The sequence below is a fragment of the Loxodonta africana genome, chromosome 9, assembly GCF_030014295.1.
Source record: "Loxodonta africana isolate mLoxAfr1 chromosome 9, mLoxAfr1.hap2, whole genome shotgun sequence".
NCBI classification, from domain to species: domain Eukaryota; kingdom Metazoa; phylum Chordata; class Mammalia; order Proboscidea; family Elephantidae; genus Loxodonta; species Loxodonta africana.
Window position 1 is genome coordinate 42924848 of NC_087350.1, and position 17996 is coordinate 42942843.

Genomic DNA, 17996 nt, shown 5'->3' on the forward strand with positions numbered 1-17996 from the left:
CCTGAGCTACTTTGTTGCACCAGAGGGACTGCTTGTCAGATTCTCCCTGGTGGTGTTTGTTACTCTGTCATTGAAGAGCCACCAAAATCCTGTTCAGACATTGTTGCCTTTACTTCATAAGTGCAAGGAGAAAGTATAGAAACTTTCAGTCAGCCTCGAGCCATCTGAAGTCCCATCTGAAGTTGACTGTTTTGCCTTGCCAGAGTCCTTTGGGGCATAGCTGTGGCCCAGGATCATTTGCTTATAAGCAGAATCTTTCCGATTAAGAGTCTTCAGTCAGTTTGCTTGCTTGTTTAACTGTACCACAAAGAGAAAACCCTCACAAAATCAAACACGCTGAAAGCCAGAAGGCAAAGTGGGTTGTTTTTTAAAAAAACATACTTTGTTAGGTAGAAATTAAAATACTTTAGCATTTTCAACATAGGGCACAATTCTACCTACCATTTGCTTCCCCTCTCCCAAGATGAATATACGGTTTTTTTCTGATTATAAAAATAATATATAGTCATTGTAAATATTCTGGAAATAGAGAAAAGCTTAAAAAATACCCATAAACCTACAATCTAAGTTAACTTTGATTCACATTTTAGTCAGTCTTTTTCTGCCTGTATACATTTTTTCCCCACAAAAATGAGACTGACCAAATCATCTTTTTTTTTTCTTTAAACTGCTTTTTTCACCTAACAAGATATCAGGCTATTACTTTTAAGACATACTTTTCTCAGGGGTTCAAAAAGCCTTGAGATTTTAGATAATGTAAACATTGTTTTTATATTAAAAATATTTCATTCAAGGAACTGGCTTCTTGTTCAGAAGACTTGTAGCACAGTGGTTAGGCAAACAGGCTGTGGAGTCAAACCTCTGGTTCAAATACGGGCTCTGCCACTACTGGTGTGTGACCCTGGACAGACTGGTTAACCTCTCTGTGCCCCGGTTCACCAGTGAAATGGGGATGCTAATAGTACCTGTTCCATGGGGTTTTTGGAGAAGTGAGTTAAATGCCTGCGAAGTGCTTAAAGCAGTGCCTAACATCAAACGCTGTGTGTTAGCTAATGTCGTTATTATTAATGTCCAATAGCTGGTTTGAATGGCTTTGATTTGACCTGTTTTGTATTTAAATCCATTCATGACCCATGTAATTGGTATCCACTTATATGTTGTTTTAATAAGTTTGGTGGACCCCATTAATGTTAGCCATCATTACCATCATCATCATCTACTCTTCAACATAGCCTGCAAGAAGTGTTCTAGAAGCCTATAGGAGGTGTTCTAAAGATGCATTTCAAGGAAAAGATCTGTTGGTCAGTGACTGTCTTAGATAACTGGGTAACTCTTGGGCACAAATCAATGCGCTACTCCATACCATAAACCAAAATAAGATCTAGGTGGAATTAGAGTTAAAGCGATAAAAGAAAATATACTTGAATATTTTTGAAATCTTAGAATTGGAGAAGACTTTTCTAAGCATGACCCTAAAGCCAGAAAATATTGATAGACTTGATAGATTGTTGTTTTTGGATGCCACTGAGTCAATTTCCACTCATAGTGACCCCCCCCTGTGACTGAGTAGAAGTGCCCCATAGGGTTTTCTAGGCTATAATCTTTATAGGAGCAGATTGCCAGGTCGTTCTCCCATGGAGCCATTGGGTAGGTTTGAACCGACAACCTTTTGGTTAGCAGCCAAGTGCTTAACCATTGAGTCACCTGGGCCCCTTGATTTGCCAATACTTACATAAAATAAAATTTTAAATTCTGTCCTGTAAAAAAATGCCATTAACAAAAGTGTCTATCAGAATGGCTTTCTACCGCTAGGAGGATCATTCTGTGAACTTGTCGGTGAAGTGGAAGAAGGTCCTGAGACCTCTTTTCTAGTGGTCATCATAGCAGGGTATATTGATTTACTAATTAGGCTGTGATTTCACCTTATTTGCAGTAAAAGTAGCATCTGCCTATCCTGCTGAATAATCCAGCCTAGTAACTGAGGGTGGATTTATTCAGCCTTCACTACAAGGGAGTTCCCTGTGGTTAGATAAACTGATTTGTTGCTTGGTAACTACAGGATTACTACTGCGGGTGCTCAGGAAGCCAATGTGAGAGGGGTTTGGGTATTTAGAGGGCAAGAAGGGCAAGAAAGTTGGCAAGTTTCTGGGAAAACTGCAGCTTGGCATCACATGCTTAGGTTTGGAACATTCCATCCTCCATCTGTACTTCGCCTTTTCAGACCCAGGCCTCAGAACAAAGGAAAAGGAGGCAGTGCACTGACCAAGGAAAAAGATGGGTCCCACTGGGGTGGCTGCTGTCACAGCAGGTAAAACCCCCATAGAGTCGGCCCCTAGGAATAGGTCTGAGTCTGAAAAATGTAAGCCTGAGGATCCTCAGGCTTGGCGGACTGCTGGGTTTTAGATCCTGAGTTAAAAGTCCATTGACTAGAATAAAATGATAGAATATCTAGGAAATGTTGAGGTCATAACCTTAAGGCAAGACCTGCTGTTTAATGGCATCCCCCACAGCAATGTGACTCAAAGATCCTTAATAACTCTACCTGTTTTCCTATTTAGTGGTATGATACACCCACCAGAAATCCGCTGCCCCAGACCCAGCCATGTTTGTCTGTGAAGGGACAGATCTTAGGTAACTGTGAGAGTGGACCGACTGGCTGTGTGTGTACAGAAGGGTATTTGTGCCCATGTATTGCATACATGAATATTGTCTTTCGTGCCCATCTCTTCAGCCTCTGTCAAGTGGACTACCAGTCTGAGAGCACAGACACGCTGCCTGAACGGCTTTGGCTGGAAGAGCGGTGGCTCCGCAGCCTGTGCTGTCTCTGTAGGCAATTAGTGTATCAATCACCGAGATAAGATTCTGGTTATTTATTTTGCTTTAGCAGTGGCAGGAGCAATCATTGAAGTGCTAGAGCTTATGCTGAGGAGAATATTTTGACTGAGATTTTGCATATTTTGAAACTCAGGTTGTTACATTTAAAATTATACACATTGTGAGTACCTAGCTTCAAACAAGGGGGAAGAAAAAGCATTCCTTCCTGTCAGAACCTTTTCACTTGTCTGTCATGAAACCCAACTAAAAATAAACTACAAGCACACAGAACTGGCAGCCATCAGTTTGGAACAAGTTTAGCGCTCTCAACTGCCGGGCTCGCTCCCTGCAGCTTCCAAACCACATGTCAGCCGTCTGTGGCCTGACGCCCTACCGGGGACACCAGTGCTCACAGCCCATGCAGGGCAGGGTCCTGGGAACTAGGAGCATCGTTTTTTAGGATACAGTGAATGCCATCAGAGAGCACCAGCCCAGCTGTCCAGGCCCCCACAGTCAGTCCTGGCTCCTTGTGGCAGTGCCTTAGCATTTCGGGACGTGAATTTTCTCAGTTTTCACTGTGATCGATGGCAAACCACAGGCTAGCTAGCACTTTATACATCTTGTTTCATGTAATCTTTACAAAACCTTATGAGCATTAAAAATCATCCTCATTTTTCAGATGAGAAAAGTGAGGCACAGAGGACCCACGGCACCTGACCGTTGTCATACAGCTCATGAGTGACAGTCAGGATCTTCACCCTTCAGCTCTCCTCTTACTCCTCCTCCCTCCTTACTCTGTCATCTAGGTTCTGCCCCAGTTGTTCCACTGGAATGACTCCTTATGAGGCCACAAAGGACTCCTCCGTTTACAGTCATGGTCATTTTTCACCCTTTATCCTGCTGGACCCTCTTGTCGCACCTGATACTGTGGCTCGTTCTCTCCTCCTCGACACACACCTGGCGGGAAGAGTGTAGGCTTGGGAGTCAGCCTGACCCTGTTTGCATCTTGGCTTATTAGCTCTATGGTCTTGGGCAAGTTACTTCCCCTCCCTGAGTCTTAGTTTCCTTGTCCGTAAAATGAGGATAACAATAGTACCTAGCTCATCAAGTGAGGATTATATGAGATAATGTACATAAATCATTCTGCACAGAACACAAGAAGTCTTCCCCTGTATATGTCTAATCTACTTGCTAAACCCTGTCCCTGGCACACACCCACCTTGTAAACTCCCAGCCCTTAAATTATCCCCTTGCCTCTTCTTTTTTTCCAACAGAGGTTGACATTGTGTGACTGTAAGATGAATTTAGCTGCACCGTTACTTGAACCCTATCCTCTGGAGTGTAATTATAAATAGGTATTATTGCTTTAACATAGTTATAATGCTGTAACAGGATTATGCAACCTTTCATTTTCAGTTTAATGGCACAGTTATTAGTCTTGTTTCTAAGTCTTGGGTTTTAAAGGAGTTTCGTTAACATTTATTTTTTACGACAAGTGCTGTCCAATTTGTCCTCCAGATTATTACAGAAAGAAAATGTCGTGAGCTTTAATAAATAGTTGAGGCTAACATCTGCTTGTGTAAACACCCTAAGATGCTGCCATTTTGATTTTGAAGGAATTACCAGGATGGCGACAGGGATTTGGTGGTAGTTGTTTTATTGTTGTTTTGGTTAAAATCCTGTCTTAAGCAGCATTATTTTACTCCCCAATTTTCATAATCATTTTTCTTACGTATGGCTGAACTTCTACAAATTTTGTCCTCTGATCTTCTCATCAAATGGTAAGGCTGGCTGTCTTTTGAAAACAGTTCCTGTGATTCAGCAGCTGAAGTTGATTTTCACCCATTGACATTATCTGTGTGGATCACTGCCAGGGAGACCCCCTTGTACACAAAGGTCTGTGTGTGCCCTTGAAAGTCGCAATTCTCGCCTCAGTGTGGACGTTGACCACTCTGAGTTTGGGTTTTGCAAGGTCAGAAATGATTTTTAAGAGCCTTCGTAGTTGATGAAGAGGTGTCTGTGATAAACGCCCCCAGCTGTGGCTGTTTGGACCCAGCCAGGCATCCTCTGTGTTCCTGAGGACAGAGTCCTGAGGCCAGCAATTGTCCGTAAGGAGGCCTATTGCTCTGAGCTGCACTGGGGTGACTGGAGAATGGCCTGAGTGCTTTCACTGCTGAATGTTGTGACGTTTTAGGGCTGTTTTTTTCTCCCTTATCCTTTGGCAAACTATCGTATCATACACCTCATTTGCCATCAGAGTATGATTGTGTATAGTTTTTTTTTTTTTCCATGAAAACAACAGAGAACAAAGCCTCACTTTTAAAAATGCCATGATATTTTGCCAGTGTTCTGAAAATCTGTCAGTGCCGTATCTAATCTTCTGGTGCATAGAATATCAAAACAAGCACTATTGAAGGGATTGTACTTCTGTTAATACAGAAACGTCAGTTTCACGGTCTCGGACCAGTCACTGTCAGCCTCTTTCCAAATGGGAAGGAAAAAATACAGTGAAGTTTCTTTTCCCCCTCTGCTGTTACTGTTCTTCAGGCCTGACCTTCATAGGAAGACCCAGAGGAAACACCGCCTTGCTGAAATCTTGCGTTCTGAATACTCAAGTGGGGTGGAGGCTGCCGTCGCCAAGGTCAAAAAGCAAAACAAACATGGAAAACCCGGCAGCCAGCCACTGCAGAGCTGAGCTGCAGCGTGCACCCAGCCTTTGTCGTGGGAAAAAAATAAAAAACTTTCTCCATGAAATGATGGAAAAACTCGAAAAGGCAGAGCTCACTGAGGGAGAGCAAGACTTGCCTGAAAGTTTTTTACACTCTGTCTCTACAGGAGTGGCTCCTGGGGGCCTGGGTGGCACTGGATTGGTGTCCTGTTCTTATTTGTCAAAGGAGCCCTGTGAAAAACAACTGCAATACCTTTCACTGAATACTCTGTCCCTCAGACCATTGTAGAAGCCACAGCCCTTATCTTTGGAGGTGGAGGGGGTGATCCTGATAGAAATTAGTAGGGGTGGGGGTCAGCACAGTCTGAATTAACCAGTTAATGTATATGTTATATAAGATATACCTTATGTTTATTCCATCAGTGCCAGGCATTTGACTCCACCCAGGTGCCGGCTTGTCATAGATCACGTTGAGCCCTCAGGACTTACATGTAAAAGCCTAACGTACTCTGCGACAGCCTGTAAGGGATTTTATTCCTGCCTTGTAACAATGTCCTAGAGAAGTTTCATGGTTTTCCTTTAGCACTATCAGTGTATATAATTGGCATGAATTTTGTAAAGTAAGGTTTTAAAAATTGGAATTGAACTTGTATGAAAAGAGAAAAATATATTTATCAAATAAACATTGTCTTTATGTACAAATGCTTTGTTAAGAAAAGAACCAAGAGTTTTTTACACAAGTCGGAAATCCTACAGTGTTTTCAGTCACGTGAGCCCTCTTATTTTCTGTAAGTACATTGCTATAAACATCATGTCCCATTTCCATGCATCGCTTCCTCTTTAATGCCCAGTGAAATTTATTCTCTCAGGACTAATTGATTTACTGTTGCCTTTTTATTATTTGCCTTTGAAGTTAAAAGGCACCAGTGCCCTGAGTTGCCCCCCCCCCCCATCCAATCTCATCTTCTAGAAAGGTCTGGGGGTCTTTGTATTGTGACCCAGGTCACAACTGCCCCCCTCCCCATTATGTTTCCTGGGATGTTTGAAAGAGGACCCCTGGGGTGTATTGATTTCCCAATAAATGTAAGATTTGGACACGGGCAACTCCAGAGGCATCTTAAAGAGAAAGGGTTAAAAGCCTCAGCCCCTCTGCTTAGGACTTCCTCTTCTCTTCATTCTTTTTCTCCTTCCTCTGTCACCCTTTGCGATCCTGTGACAGTCAGTTGGGTCAGCACTTCAGCAGAAACTCCAGATCCAACTGAACCAAATGGCGAGGAGAGGATGGGGAGACTGGCACGTTTGGCTTTTCCATGGCGACCAAGGAGGGTGACCAAGGAGGGCTCAGCATCCCTGCCTCTATTCCCTCTCTGGTCACAGGTATGCACACTCAGGCAGACTCCAGGCAAATGTCAGCTCAAAGCACACTAGGAAGGACTCGGGTGAGGGCACCTATAAGCCTGCAAAGAATTGATCTGCATGGAGAAAAACAGACCTTTTTGGAGTTGGTTGTCACATACGAATTAATAGGGACAGTTGGTGAAATTGGTAACAATAAAAACAATCTGCAGCACATGTCAAACTGACTGGGCAGATCTGCCAACTTTCTTTTGATGCGTAATGGTTCCCATGATTTGGATGAGAAAAGGAGGGATCAAACTTATGGACAAAACCCAGCTGTGTGGGAAACAGGATTAATGCCAGTGATTTGGGATGATCAAAGAGAAAAACCTACATTTTTTTTCCAGAGTGTTCATTCCATGGAAGGATATATCAGCAGACTTCAGCATTCTGGGGGGAGAAATGCTAGAATCTTGCAAAGTGTGTAAGTGACTGCAATTCCAAGATTGTTAACTTGCACTTAATTTGCTAACACTTAGGTGAGGGTTTCTTGCCATAGATGCTTTGCGGGCCTGTTTCTAAGTAGAATCAATATTTTAACCCAGCTAATAAACATGGATTTAGCAGATTTAGGGTTAATATTATCTAAATTTAAATAACCTTAAAAATAATTCTCTCCCTTAGCCATAGCTTTTGACAGATTATACATTTCAGGCATCAATTAGGCAAAGCATTAGTCTAATTCCACTCTACGTATTCTAATTTTGTATGTATTTTTAATCATGCCTCTTTTTCTAATGTCCCAAACTTATCTGTTTATCTATGTCATACACTCGATTCCTGTGTTTAAAATCACCAAGAACTTGGACATTTAATGGAACCTTGCAGCCTAAAGTTTTTTCCCCCAGTGAGCTTGGAGAATGTCTTTTTTTAATCCAAAACATCTTCGTGTTTGCAACCCTCAACCGTTGTCCATCTTTAGAAGGGCCCCCCCATTCTCACGCACTGAAGGGCAAAGAGCCCTTGGTGAGTGAGGGGCCTGTGTGTGATCCAATTAAGTCAGGGCTGATGCAATGCTCACGGTATCTCTGGCTCCTATAGAAGCAGAGCCACCAAATCTCAGCAAAGGACACTTTTTGACAAAGCCCGGTTGATTTCTTTGATCCCTTCCCCCTTCCCTCTCCCCCTCCCCCAGTGAAAGAAAGAAGGTGAGTGAGATTTAGGGAGAAAAGGGGGAGTAAACAGGAGCCTCTTAAGGGAGGAGTATTCCAGACTGCTGGTGGCCTCACTAGCACTTCAGCCACTCAACATAAAGTCTGTGGAAGCCATTAAAATCCATCAGTCGCCTCCTAGATAGAAACGTACAGCATTTCACAAAAGTTGCCTAGCTTGCAAAGAATGCCTAACTAACTGGCAGTGGTAAATTGCCTCTATGATCATTACCCCTTATCTCTTAATCTGCTCCGCCACAGGAAAACCCCAGAGCAAAGCCTGCCGGTATGGGGACAGCGAGGAACCCTGAAAGTCAGCTCGACTTATCAAAAATTCCCAGCAGTCTTGCAACTGAAGGCTGGTAGGGGAAGCTAAACTTCTTTTAAACTTTGTTGCCCTCCACCTTGGCGAGTCAAGGTTTGTAACGGGGAGCAGGCCGGTGGAGGAACAGCGAAGATGCCTCTTTGTGCCTGTCCTATTGTTCTGCTTGCTTGGGGGCTCACGTTCTTTTTTTTTTTTTTTTTTTTTCTATTTTAAATGAGAATTCACCCAGCCCCAGGGTTGGGAACAGAGAGAAACCAATTTAGCCTTCTAAATGGATGAAAGAAAAGCCCACCTCACTGCAAAGGTTGTAAAGTTATTATTACAGATGGGAACTGCAGGACAATTTAAAATATTGTAATTATAAATTTGTCGGAGAGCCTTGTTCTTCATTAATGTAAGATATGAAGTCGCCTCTGAGGTACAAGGACAATTACATAGTAGAGACTGTGTCTGTGGTTTACACTGCCGCTGTGTAAATGTGAGGATGGTTGCTCTCGTCTACCTCCTTCACTTTCGCAAAATGAAAAGCACACCAGTGCAAGTTGTCCTTTGATAGATTTTTAATATGATTTTAAAGAGTTTTGTTTGGTCTCATTCTTATTCAATGAGATTAATTTAAAGCACTTATCCCCTGGGTTTAAGTCAATCCATGTAGGATTTGGGCAGGGTTTGTTGCATGGGGGGTTCTGTTTGCAGGAGGCTATGAGAGACTCCTTTCCCACTTCATTAACCCTGAGTTGGGGACCATTCCCCTTCACCCCCCACCACAGCCAGAGCTGGGGATTTACCAACCCCCATTCACATGCAAAAGAACTCAAAAGCCAAGGGGCTCCTTGACTTCATTAGCTGCTGTGCATTTCACAAAATTAGAATAATACCCTCACCACCCCAGGAAAGAAAAGCGAGGTGTGAGTGTGTTGGGGGTGGGGAGGAAACAGTAGCAGACCGGGCATGGGTCTGATTTTCACAGCGGTCTGTGCCCTCACCCATCCTTGGCAAGGCAGTCCTCTCCCAGAGCAACCCTGCGGCAAAACTGGAGGGGGCTCGACTTGGGCCTGAACGTCCAGGTTTCTTCCACCTTGGGGGTCGGTGGGCTGCAGGTGGTATGTGGGAGGGGAGCACCTGTGCCCTTCTCCCCAAAAGGGGAACGTCCTCAGAAGGTGACCTTGGCCCTTTGAATGTAAACTGGAGGCCCTGAATCTAGCTCGGGACTAAAATTCACTCCCCTGAGATCCTGGAGCCACAGGGCAGGAAGGGATGGGGAAGGAGGCAGACTTCGGTGTGGGCGCCCCTCTGGGTCTCATTCCCAACTTATTCCCGGGGTAAAGAAAGAAGCGAGAAGATGCGGGAGGTGGGGGTTACCCAATGTGGCGTCAGGTTCGCCTCGCCGCAAAGGCGCGTCGGGTCCCACCCAGCGCGGGAGCCGTAGCGTCCAGAGCCCGAACCCGGCCAGGGCGCGGAGCGGGGGGAGCCAGCAGCCTCGGACTCCATCTGTCGGCCCCGCGCCCGGCGGGCCGGTCACCAGCTGCTGGCGCCCTTGTCGCAGCCTAGCGAGGCCCGAGCGCGGGCCCCCGCCCCTCCCCCGCCGCCAGCCCTGCCGACCGGCTGGGAGCTGGAAGGGAACCAGATGGAGAGGATGCAGGGCAAGCCGAGCAACCGGCTCGCCTCATTGTAGAGACGGAAAGACTGAGGCCAGGAAGGGGACACCCTGCCCAAGTCCCCAGCGTGTCTAATCGGGGACCCCTCCACACCACCACAGCACCAAAGAAGAGAAAGGGGACAAAAATATTTCGTTATTGAGGACGGGAAGAGACAAAGTCCCAAGAGACAGAAGTGGCTTAAAGAGGGACGGGGGAGAAAAGGGCTGAGCTCAGACCGACCGACGCGAGCGCCAACAGGCGCCTGGTCATTTGTAAGAAGTTTATTTCGACATTTAAAAAAGAAAAAGAAAGAGAACCCGAGGGCCCTGGCTGGGCAGGGGCCGGGGCTGAGGTGGGGGCTGGGGTCAGGGTGGGTGGGCAAGCCCCTTCGGCTCCTTCCTGCCCGGCCAGGAAAGGGTAGGGCACAAGCCAGAGACTCACAGATTCACCGACACGGTCATGGGCTCATGGGTCACAAATAAATAACTTCATATACAATTTGCACATGTACAGCTCAGCCGTTGGACCGGGCGCTGGGGGGAGGGGATGCTCCCGCTCGCCCCTTGCCCTCCCTCTGGTAGGGGTGCGGGGAAAAGGGTTGGTGTACAGCTGGGCGTGGAAGGGAAGTGGAAGAGAGCGAGGCGTGGGCAACCTCCCCACCTGCCTCCGGGTGGAAAGGGGGCACCTGGGGAGCTAGCGCGGAGGAGGGCAGAGACGCATATATACATCCGGCGAGTGGAAGTGGCTCTCTGATGGAGTGACCGGGACGCCGAGAAGGGAGACTCAGTCCAGGGTCTGGGCCTCAGTGGACTTGGCATTTGGCCCTTCGGGGGACACTGGGCTGGGACCCGAGGAGGGCCGGACAGGAGCCCCCTCCCCGGGAAGAGGAGTTGAAACCCTGTGCCCTCCCAGGGACGGGCGGAAGGGGCCGGCGCGGAGACCCGGGGAGGAGGACCCGGGGTGCCAGGAGCTAGCCGGGCCAGGCCTCAGGCAGGCGCCTCACCGAGGCTGAGCGGCTCGCGGAAGGACGCCAGCCAACGGGGGCAACGGCGGGGGCGGTTCGCTGGCGCCTTGGAGTCCGTGGATGAGGATGCGAGGCACCAGAGGTCTCTGGAGGGCTGGCGGCGGCGCGCTGGGGCCGCGGTACAAGTAGAGCGCGGCGCCGGGGTCCAGGTTGGAAACTAGACTCTGCGGGTAGAAATAAGGCGACGGGAACATCCGCTGAAGCGCTGAGTAATTGCCCGCCTCTGCCAACAGCTCCAAACCGACGGCTGTCTGTCTCTTCCATTTAGTCCTAGGATCCGAAATAAACATGCATATCGGGGTCAAAGCTAAAGCACCTGACTACCCTAGCCCCTCCCAAGTGTCGGCCCAGACGGGGGAGGCCAGGAGGGATGACACTAATTTGTTAATAAATAACCAAGTGCCAGGCAAATGTTCCCACGCGTTGCATGCATGGTCTCATTTAATCTTCCACCGGCCTTCCATAGCTATTTGTCCCCATTTTACACATAAGAAAACTGAGGCATGAACCAATTTTCGAGATGGCCTCGAAATCAGCAAAACCTGGATTCTAAGCCAGGCTATCTGACTCCAAAACCCCGGTATTGGGGTTCCCGCTACATGTGCGTTCCTTAGGAAGACAGGCTTGCGCCGGGGCCAAGGGGTTGGGCCACTAGCCCCGGAAAGAGGAGAGGATGGTTCTCCCCGCGTGGCCAGGCTGAGGCAAGCACTGCGTGGTATCCCGGCAGCTGCGCCTCCACAGAAGCGCCCGGGCGGGAGAAGGCAACTGGAGAGGAAACGCGCCGGGCGCACGCACCCTCCTGGCAGCGCCTCCTGCACACAGGACCGCACCAGCTGCCCTTGTCCCCATCGAGAGGTTACCCGGCCCCAAGCCTGGGTCCGAGGCCTGGAGCTAGCCCTGCGCCCCTCTGGCTCCGAAGTCGGGAGGCCCCCCACCAGGCGTTGGCCCGGGGCTTGGGGAAGTCAAGGAAGTAGAGGCCACGCTCTCTCTTTGCCAGATCCTGCGGGTCTGGCCCCTAAGGCTCACTCGGCAGGCCGGGGTCCCACAGAAGCGGGCTTAGCCACGCCAGCCCCGTTTCCCTCCCTGAATTATTCATCATCATCATAATTGTGTAATTACTATAACGGGCCTTAATTATTGATGCCCAGAGCAGTAATCAGTATTTATTATTAATAGGGTAATGTGTTCTGAGGCTTGTTTATGGAAAGCGCCATTCCGCTTCTGCTTCCTGCATGAGTGTCTGCGGGTCTGTGTACAGTGTGTGAATGTGCGTATGACTGAGTGTAGGGATTGAATGCGTGGATGTGTGTGTGAGTGTGAGGCGTGCACACCGTATCTGCCCCTGTGAGTGCCTTGGGGAGGGAGAGCAGGAAACGCCAGGTTCAAGATCAGAGCCACCCCGCCCCCACTTTTGAACACCGATTTCCTGTCACCCTATCCCCACGGACCTGGGGCCGGGCCAAGTGTCCCGCAGATTTCAAGACCTGGAGAGGCTCAGCAGGAGTCCAAGGGCCCCAGTGCAAACTCTGATGTGCGGCAGAGGCTAGGAATGGGCCCCGCAGCCTCACCCCGGGTCGCTTGCCCGCTTGTACTGTCCCCCTAGAGGCTTCTAGAAGCCAGCACCCCACCCCCGGCATGGGACTTCCACCGAGAGGGCTCAGCAGCCACAAGACTGGGGTGAGGGCGTGACCCCCTGGCCGGGGGATCTGTCTTTCCGTCTTTCCTGGACAAGGAAGACAGGGCACTGCAGACTAGTTTAGTCCCCTGTCTGGTCCTCACTGTAGGACTTGGGGCATTGTTTTCTCCCCGCTTTTACAGAAAGAGGGAGGCTGAAGGACCTTGCCTTAGCGCCAGGCAGTGGGCTCCAGAGTCACCTGGAGAGCCAGTAAGGAGAGCAGGAGATCTTTCTGCCCGCCACCACCCAGCAGCCGGGCCTCACCTGCGGTTCTGGTACCAGGTCTTGACCTGCGTGTCGGTGAGGTTAAGCGAGGCGGCGAGCTCCATGCGGTCCTGCACACTCAGGTACTTCTGCCGCTCGAAGCTGCGCTCCAGCTGCGCCAGCTGATGGTCGGTGAAGGCCGTGCGGGCCTTGCGCGGCTTCTTCAGGCGCACCGGGGGGCTATCCCTTGAGCTGGAGATCTCGCGGTCGCCCTCTTCCTTCACTGCAGAGACACAGTGGCGCGTCAGGGCCAGGCCTCGCCACCCACAAGCCCGCCAGCCTGCCTGCCCCTGGCCGGCCGCTGGCCCATCGCTTTCGTGTAAACTCAGCTCGCGCGGGCGGTGGCCCCGCTGCACTCGAGTGCGCGGGACAGCCTCTCTGAGCCGAGTTCTCCGTGCTCCCAGTACCAGGGTGTGAACCCCGACTGAGCGAGACGAAGGCGGGAGCGGTAGCTCCGGAAAGAAAGAACCCAAAGCCAGGAGAAATCCACTACGCATTCTCTCTGCAGCGCTGCTGCGCTGCGCCTGCGTTCCCCGGAGGGATAAACGCAGCGAATGTGGTGGAGCTGGACTTGAACCACTGAGTGGGGGTACCCAGGGGTTCCAGCGGGCTGGACTGCACCGGCACGTGCTCAGGAGTGCGGGTCTGTGCTCCGAGTCTGCGCCCGGAGTCAACCGCCCATGCCTGAGGCTGGGAGGAAGGAAGCTAAGGCCACAGCCTGGGGAAGAAAACCAGTGTGGAGAGACAAAACCTGCTCACCTCGGAACGATTCATTGTCCTAAAGAACAACAACAACAAAAAAAAACAACTGCACACACATCTTGCCTGCCCTCCTATGTGGATACGGATGTATAGTGATGGTTACCCCCATACGTAAGCTAAGCTACCTACAGACCACGAATTGAGGAAGGCCGGGTGCGAGAGAGTCTGCGAGCGCCAAGCGCTAGGAGAAAAAGCGACTGCGCGCCGCATTTGTCCTCCGGTGCGCAAGTTGCCGAGGTCTGTGTTTCCGTGTACACACAAAGCCCGCTGTGGCCCTCATTACACCAAGTGGCGATCGTGTATCTATGCCTCACAGTCGGGACAGGTGGGCACAAGGGCCCAAGGCTGGACGGGACAGGGGTGATTTCTTTTTTTCCCCAAACTCTTTGGGGATGATTGTACCGAAAACGCACGTGATAGGGCAAGCTCAATCGTCTCTCTTCTTCTTCTAAAACGATTATATAACCAAGGAGGCTGCTTCCTCAAATTAGAGGCGGGGGCCGGGGACTCTAACCACCCCCATTCCCCCTCTCCTGTTTTCTTTTATGGTGAGTTTCATTGTGCGTGGCGTTTGCAGTGACAGGGTTCAGCTGAATACGAGTTGATTTCTCTCTGTAGGAAACAATAATCCGGTTAATTGAGCCACTAGGGAGCAAGACTTTTCAGCCGGAAAGGCAGCAGTTCGCGGCCGGGAGGGCGCGGGCACTGGGTGCGCTGAGGCGGGCGAGCTGGGAGAGCGCCGGAGAGAACCTGCGCCGACGCTCCCTCCCCCCGCGCCTCCTCCAGGCAGGCTCCAGGGGTCGGGGGCGGGGGCTAGGGGCCCGGGTGCGGCAGGAGACCGGGACCTGTTGGGTGCAGGAACCTGAGTTTTGTCTATGTAGACAGGGTAAAAAAAAGTTGTTTAAAAACAAGTGCGCAGAAACAATCATCTGAATGTGCCAACCTCAATCTTGATATTGCAGAAATCTTTTTTTTTTTTTTTACCTAATTGTCTGGGTTATTTATGAAACCCTCTAACTTCTGAGGGCTGAGATTAAGGTGAGCAGAGGGGATTTGGTTTGCGGCCTCAGGAAGGACCGGTCCGCCGCTGGGCTTTTCTCTCATTCCTCTCTAGGGCAGCCTGGAGCCTTCCGGTGTGCTTTCCGTGCCGCTCGGCCTTGGCCTTCAGGGCTCATCCTGGTGGGGCCTCGGCTTCCCGGACTCCCAGACTCCCGGTCTGGAGACCGCATCTCAACGCCCGCGAGTTGCAGGCCCACCGACCCTGCCTGCTTTGAGCAAAGCGTTGGTTTCTCCCCTGACCTACGCTCCAGTGGTATAGTGTTGGTGGTGGACCGCCTTACTTCAAAGTCTTCTTAGAGCTTTCTTAAATACTATGCTCGAGGAACCTTTGATATCATGTGAAACTGACCTCGCCTTCACGTCCTCCGTGGAGGAAATGACAATGGGTGTGGAAGGTGGGGGGGGGGGTTAGATGTCTTAACCGGTGTGTCTGTCCTTGGGCTCCCTAATTTGGACCTAGAGAAAGTCACCTCCGTGTTTAAGAACCGATCCAGACTCCGCCTGGGCTGAAGTGCCCACTCCTTTTTTCATCGCGGGGTTTTCTAGATTTAAAGGCTGCGAAGCCTGGGGAGGAGGAGGAGTCCTTCCATCCTTCTCCGCACCAAACCCATGGACAGCCGTCCCTCCTCACCTCCCTGATCAGATATCATCAGGGACGGGAGATGGAAATTGATATTCCAATTATCTTAAACGAAAACTCTCCTCAAAATCACTCCTGGGGACAAAGAAATAAAAGGAGGTAAACTCCAAATTCTTTCACACTACTGACACCAGCCATTAGGATACAAGGTTGGAGATTGTTGCTTCTTGCCATAACAGTAAACCTGGAATTTTGTTGTCGTTGTTTAAAATTATAAATAATAAAACATGATGTTATGAATATATATATTTGCACCACCTCCCCCTACACACACACACACACACACACAGAGCTGTCTTTCTCCAGGGTAAGTTTTCTTTGCCTCTTTCTAAACAGACTCCAGGGGGAGGAGCAAGGGTCGCTGGGCCAAGCGGCCAGGGTTCCTAGCACTCACATTCCTCTGGGCTTCCTTCCTGGGTGATTCTTTTCAATCTGCTCCTTTTCTAGGCAATGGCTGGCCCAGCCCAGCTGAGGGAGGCTCAGTCGTTCGCCTGGGAAGTGGAGGGGAGTAGGATGTGTAGAGGAAATGAAGCCCAAATGGGTTTCCATGTGGGGCATATCCACAAACGAATAACTGGCTGAGAGGAAGGTGTTAAAAACAAAACAAAACTTCCTAAAAATTTGTGAAGTTCACTTGGTACAAATAGGGGCCGGGAAGTGTGGGGCCTCCAACAATAAAGAATTTGCCTTCATAGGGGAATTTCCTCTTGTGGAAAGTGTTCTGGGAATTCATTATACAGCTGAAGGGAGGGCTCTGAACAGCCTCCACCGGCCCCAGGTTTTCTGCTCCATGGGGATACAGAGGTCTCTCCCCTGAAGCCTTCGTGCTCCTTTCCTTCACCTTCTGACTCCTGACTTCTTAGAAAGAACTTTGCACCTCTGCCCTCACCAAAGAGCCTTTAGAGCAAGGTAGGAGGTGAGAGGAAGAAACAAAATTATGGAACTCCTTCCTTCTTTTCTTCCTTTTCCCTCTCCTCTTAATTTCCACCTCAGCTCCCTGGTTAAAATGAAATGAAATGGGAACAGAAAGAGTCACAGAAGTGAAAAGGGAAATGAAGGAGCTGCAACCTCCGTACAGGGGAAATGAAATTGGTTACTCAGGAATGTCTAGGGCCTGCTTACAACCTGGAGTTTATTGCTCAATGCACTTAAAATCAAACTCAGTGAGAACCGCTGGGTGGGTGTGGGGTCCTTTCCTTTGCACCAGACCTCTGAACTTGCTCCAAGCCAGCCACCTGGCTGTTGTTTCTTCTTTGAAGTGTGTGTTTCTTTTGCGTGATTCACAGGGCCCAGGGCACACTGAGCCCAACAGGAGGGAGACCCCAGTTTCTCTTTCCGTCTGGAAATTCAGATTAAAAGATGGAAAATTCTGACTGTTCTCAGGGCTCCAGCTGAAATTTCATGCTAGGTGTTTACCCTTATAAGAAGGCGTTCAAGCAGAGCCCTTTGGGGCTTCCGTTGCTTTTGCAAAGGTTGCTTCCTGGAGAACCACTGGCCTGATAGGAACCCAACCCTGCCCACCAACACCGCTGGAAGGAAGGGTCCCAGCCAAAGTTTAGAAAGTTGTTTTGTGCCTTTGAGGGAATCTCTCCTCAGGCACACAGTAGTATACCCCCTTCCCCACCCTGACTCTGTGTTACTCAGAGGCATAAGTCACAGGGCTGACTGAAAGGTTCAGGGAAGTCCAAAGTCTCAGCCTGGGCCTTGGGGGAACCCCAAGGTGAGCAGGTGCATGTCCCCACAAGTGGGCACTCAAGTTTTAAATACCAGTTTTTAAAAAAATAGCATCACCTCTCCCCTCCCTCAACTTTTCACCTCTTGTTTTCTTACCTTTATACTCGGAGTCCGATGAAGAATTGCTTCCACTTTTGTCCAGCCTGTCTCTAAAGTCCTCCCCGGCCTTGGCCGCAAGGCGGCCCCCAGGCTCAGGGGCAGCCGGCTGCCCGCTGCTAGAGTAGGGTGCACAGGCCGCGAGTGGTTTGCAGTCGGCAAGGATGTCCCTGATCAGAAAGGAAGAGGTGACAGTGCGCGACTGGGCTGGGGCGGAGAGCTGCCCAGGCTGCAGGTGGGAGTCCAAACCTGGGTCCGATGCCCCACCAGGTCGCGGGGCACCCGTCTCCAGACAGTCCCTTCCTGGCGAGGCTGGTGAAGAGCAGTCGCTGCTGCTCTCCGAGCGCAGACTCAGCTCCAGGGGCGAGCGGCAGTCCCCAAGCAAGGGGTCCCCCTTGGGAAGGGCGGGGCTGCCAGCACGGTGGGAGAGAATGGAGTCGATCCCAAAGCCATTGGAGCCTTCCATAGCCAAGCTGCGACCTGTCCTCTCCAAAAGCTCCCCACCCACCCCCAACCCCAGCCGATGCTGCCCCTGCCCCTAGCTGCGGGCTGGCATGGGGAAGGCGGGCAGGGAGCCTGCGGGCACCTTGGACGGAGTTCAGCCTTGGGGGAGCCCAGGAGCTCTGGGCCAGCCTCCTCTGCGCATTAGATCCAAGAGGGCTCAGCGCGTCTTCTGCAGCATCGCTCGGAGCCACCGAGCCGAGGGGGGGTGGTGGGAGTGTCAGGGAGAAACGGGAGGGAGGGCG

The 17996-nt window shown here is 50.1% G+C and overlaps 2 protein-coding genes across 2 annotated transcripts in view; one reads left to right on the forward strand and one right to left on the reverse strand.

Annotated features, from left to right (window-relative positions):
* Positions 1–7192, forward strand: part of DDX31 (DEAD-box helicase 31) — an 85126-nt gene extending 77934 nt beyond the window's left edge. The window contains 2 exon segments of the mRNA XM_003407408.4: positions 5362–5506; positions 5509–7192. Coding sequence (XP_003407456.3) covers positions 5362–5506; positions 5509–5550 — 187 coding nt within the window. The 3' untranslated portion in view covers positions 5551–7192.
* A 3803-nt stretch (positions 7193–10995) lies between these two features.
* On the reverse strand, positions 10996–17716 carry BARHL1 (BarH like homeobox 1). Its single transcript, XM_003407498.3, has 3 exons — positions 17251–17716; positions 12960–13182; positions 10996–11290 (listed from the first exon to the last, which is right to left on the reverse strand). The coding sequence occupies exons 1-3, from the start codon at positions 17714–17716 to the stop codon at positions 10996–10998; spliced, it is 984 nt and encodes a 327-aa protein (XP_003407546.1).
* Between the last annotated feature and the right edge of the window lie 280 nt (positions 17717–17996).

Bases quoted from the DNA above. Each gene is read 5' to 3' on its own strand.
- BARHL1 (XM_003407498.3), bottom strand. From the start codon at position 17,716: ATGGAAGGCTCCAATGGCTTTGGGATCGACTCCATTCTCTCCCACCGT. The intron at 13,183-17,250 runs GTAAGAAAACAA...GTGTCTCTGCAG, and splicing joins ATCGGACTCCGAGTATAAAG to TGAAGGAAGAGGGCGACCGC. The intron at 11,291-12,959 runs GTGAGGCCCGGC...TTCGGATCCTAG, and splicing joins ACCTGGTACCAGAACCGCAG to GACTAAATGGAAGAGACAGA.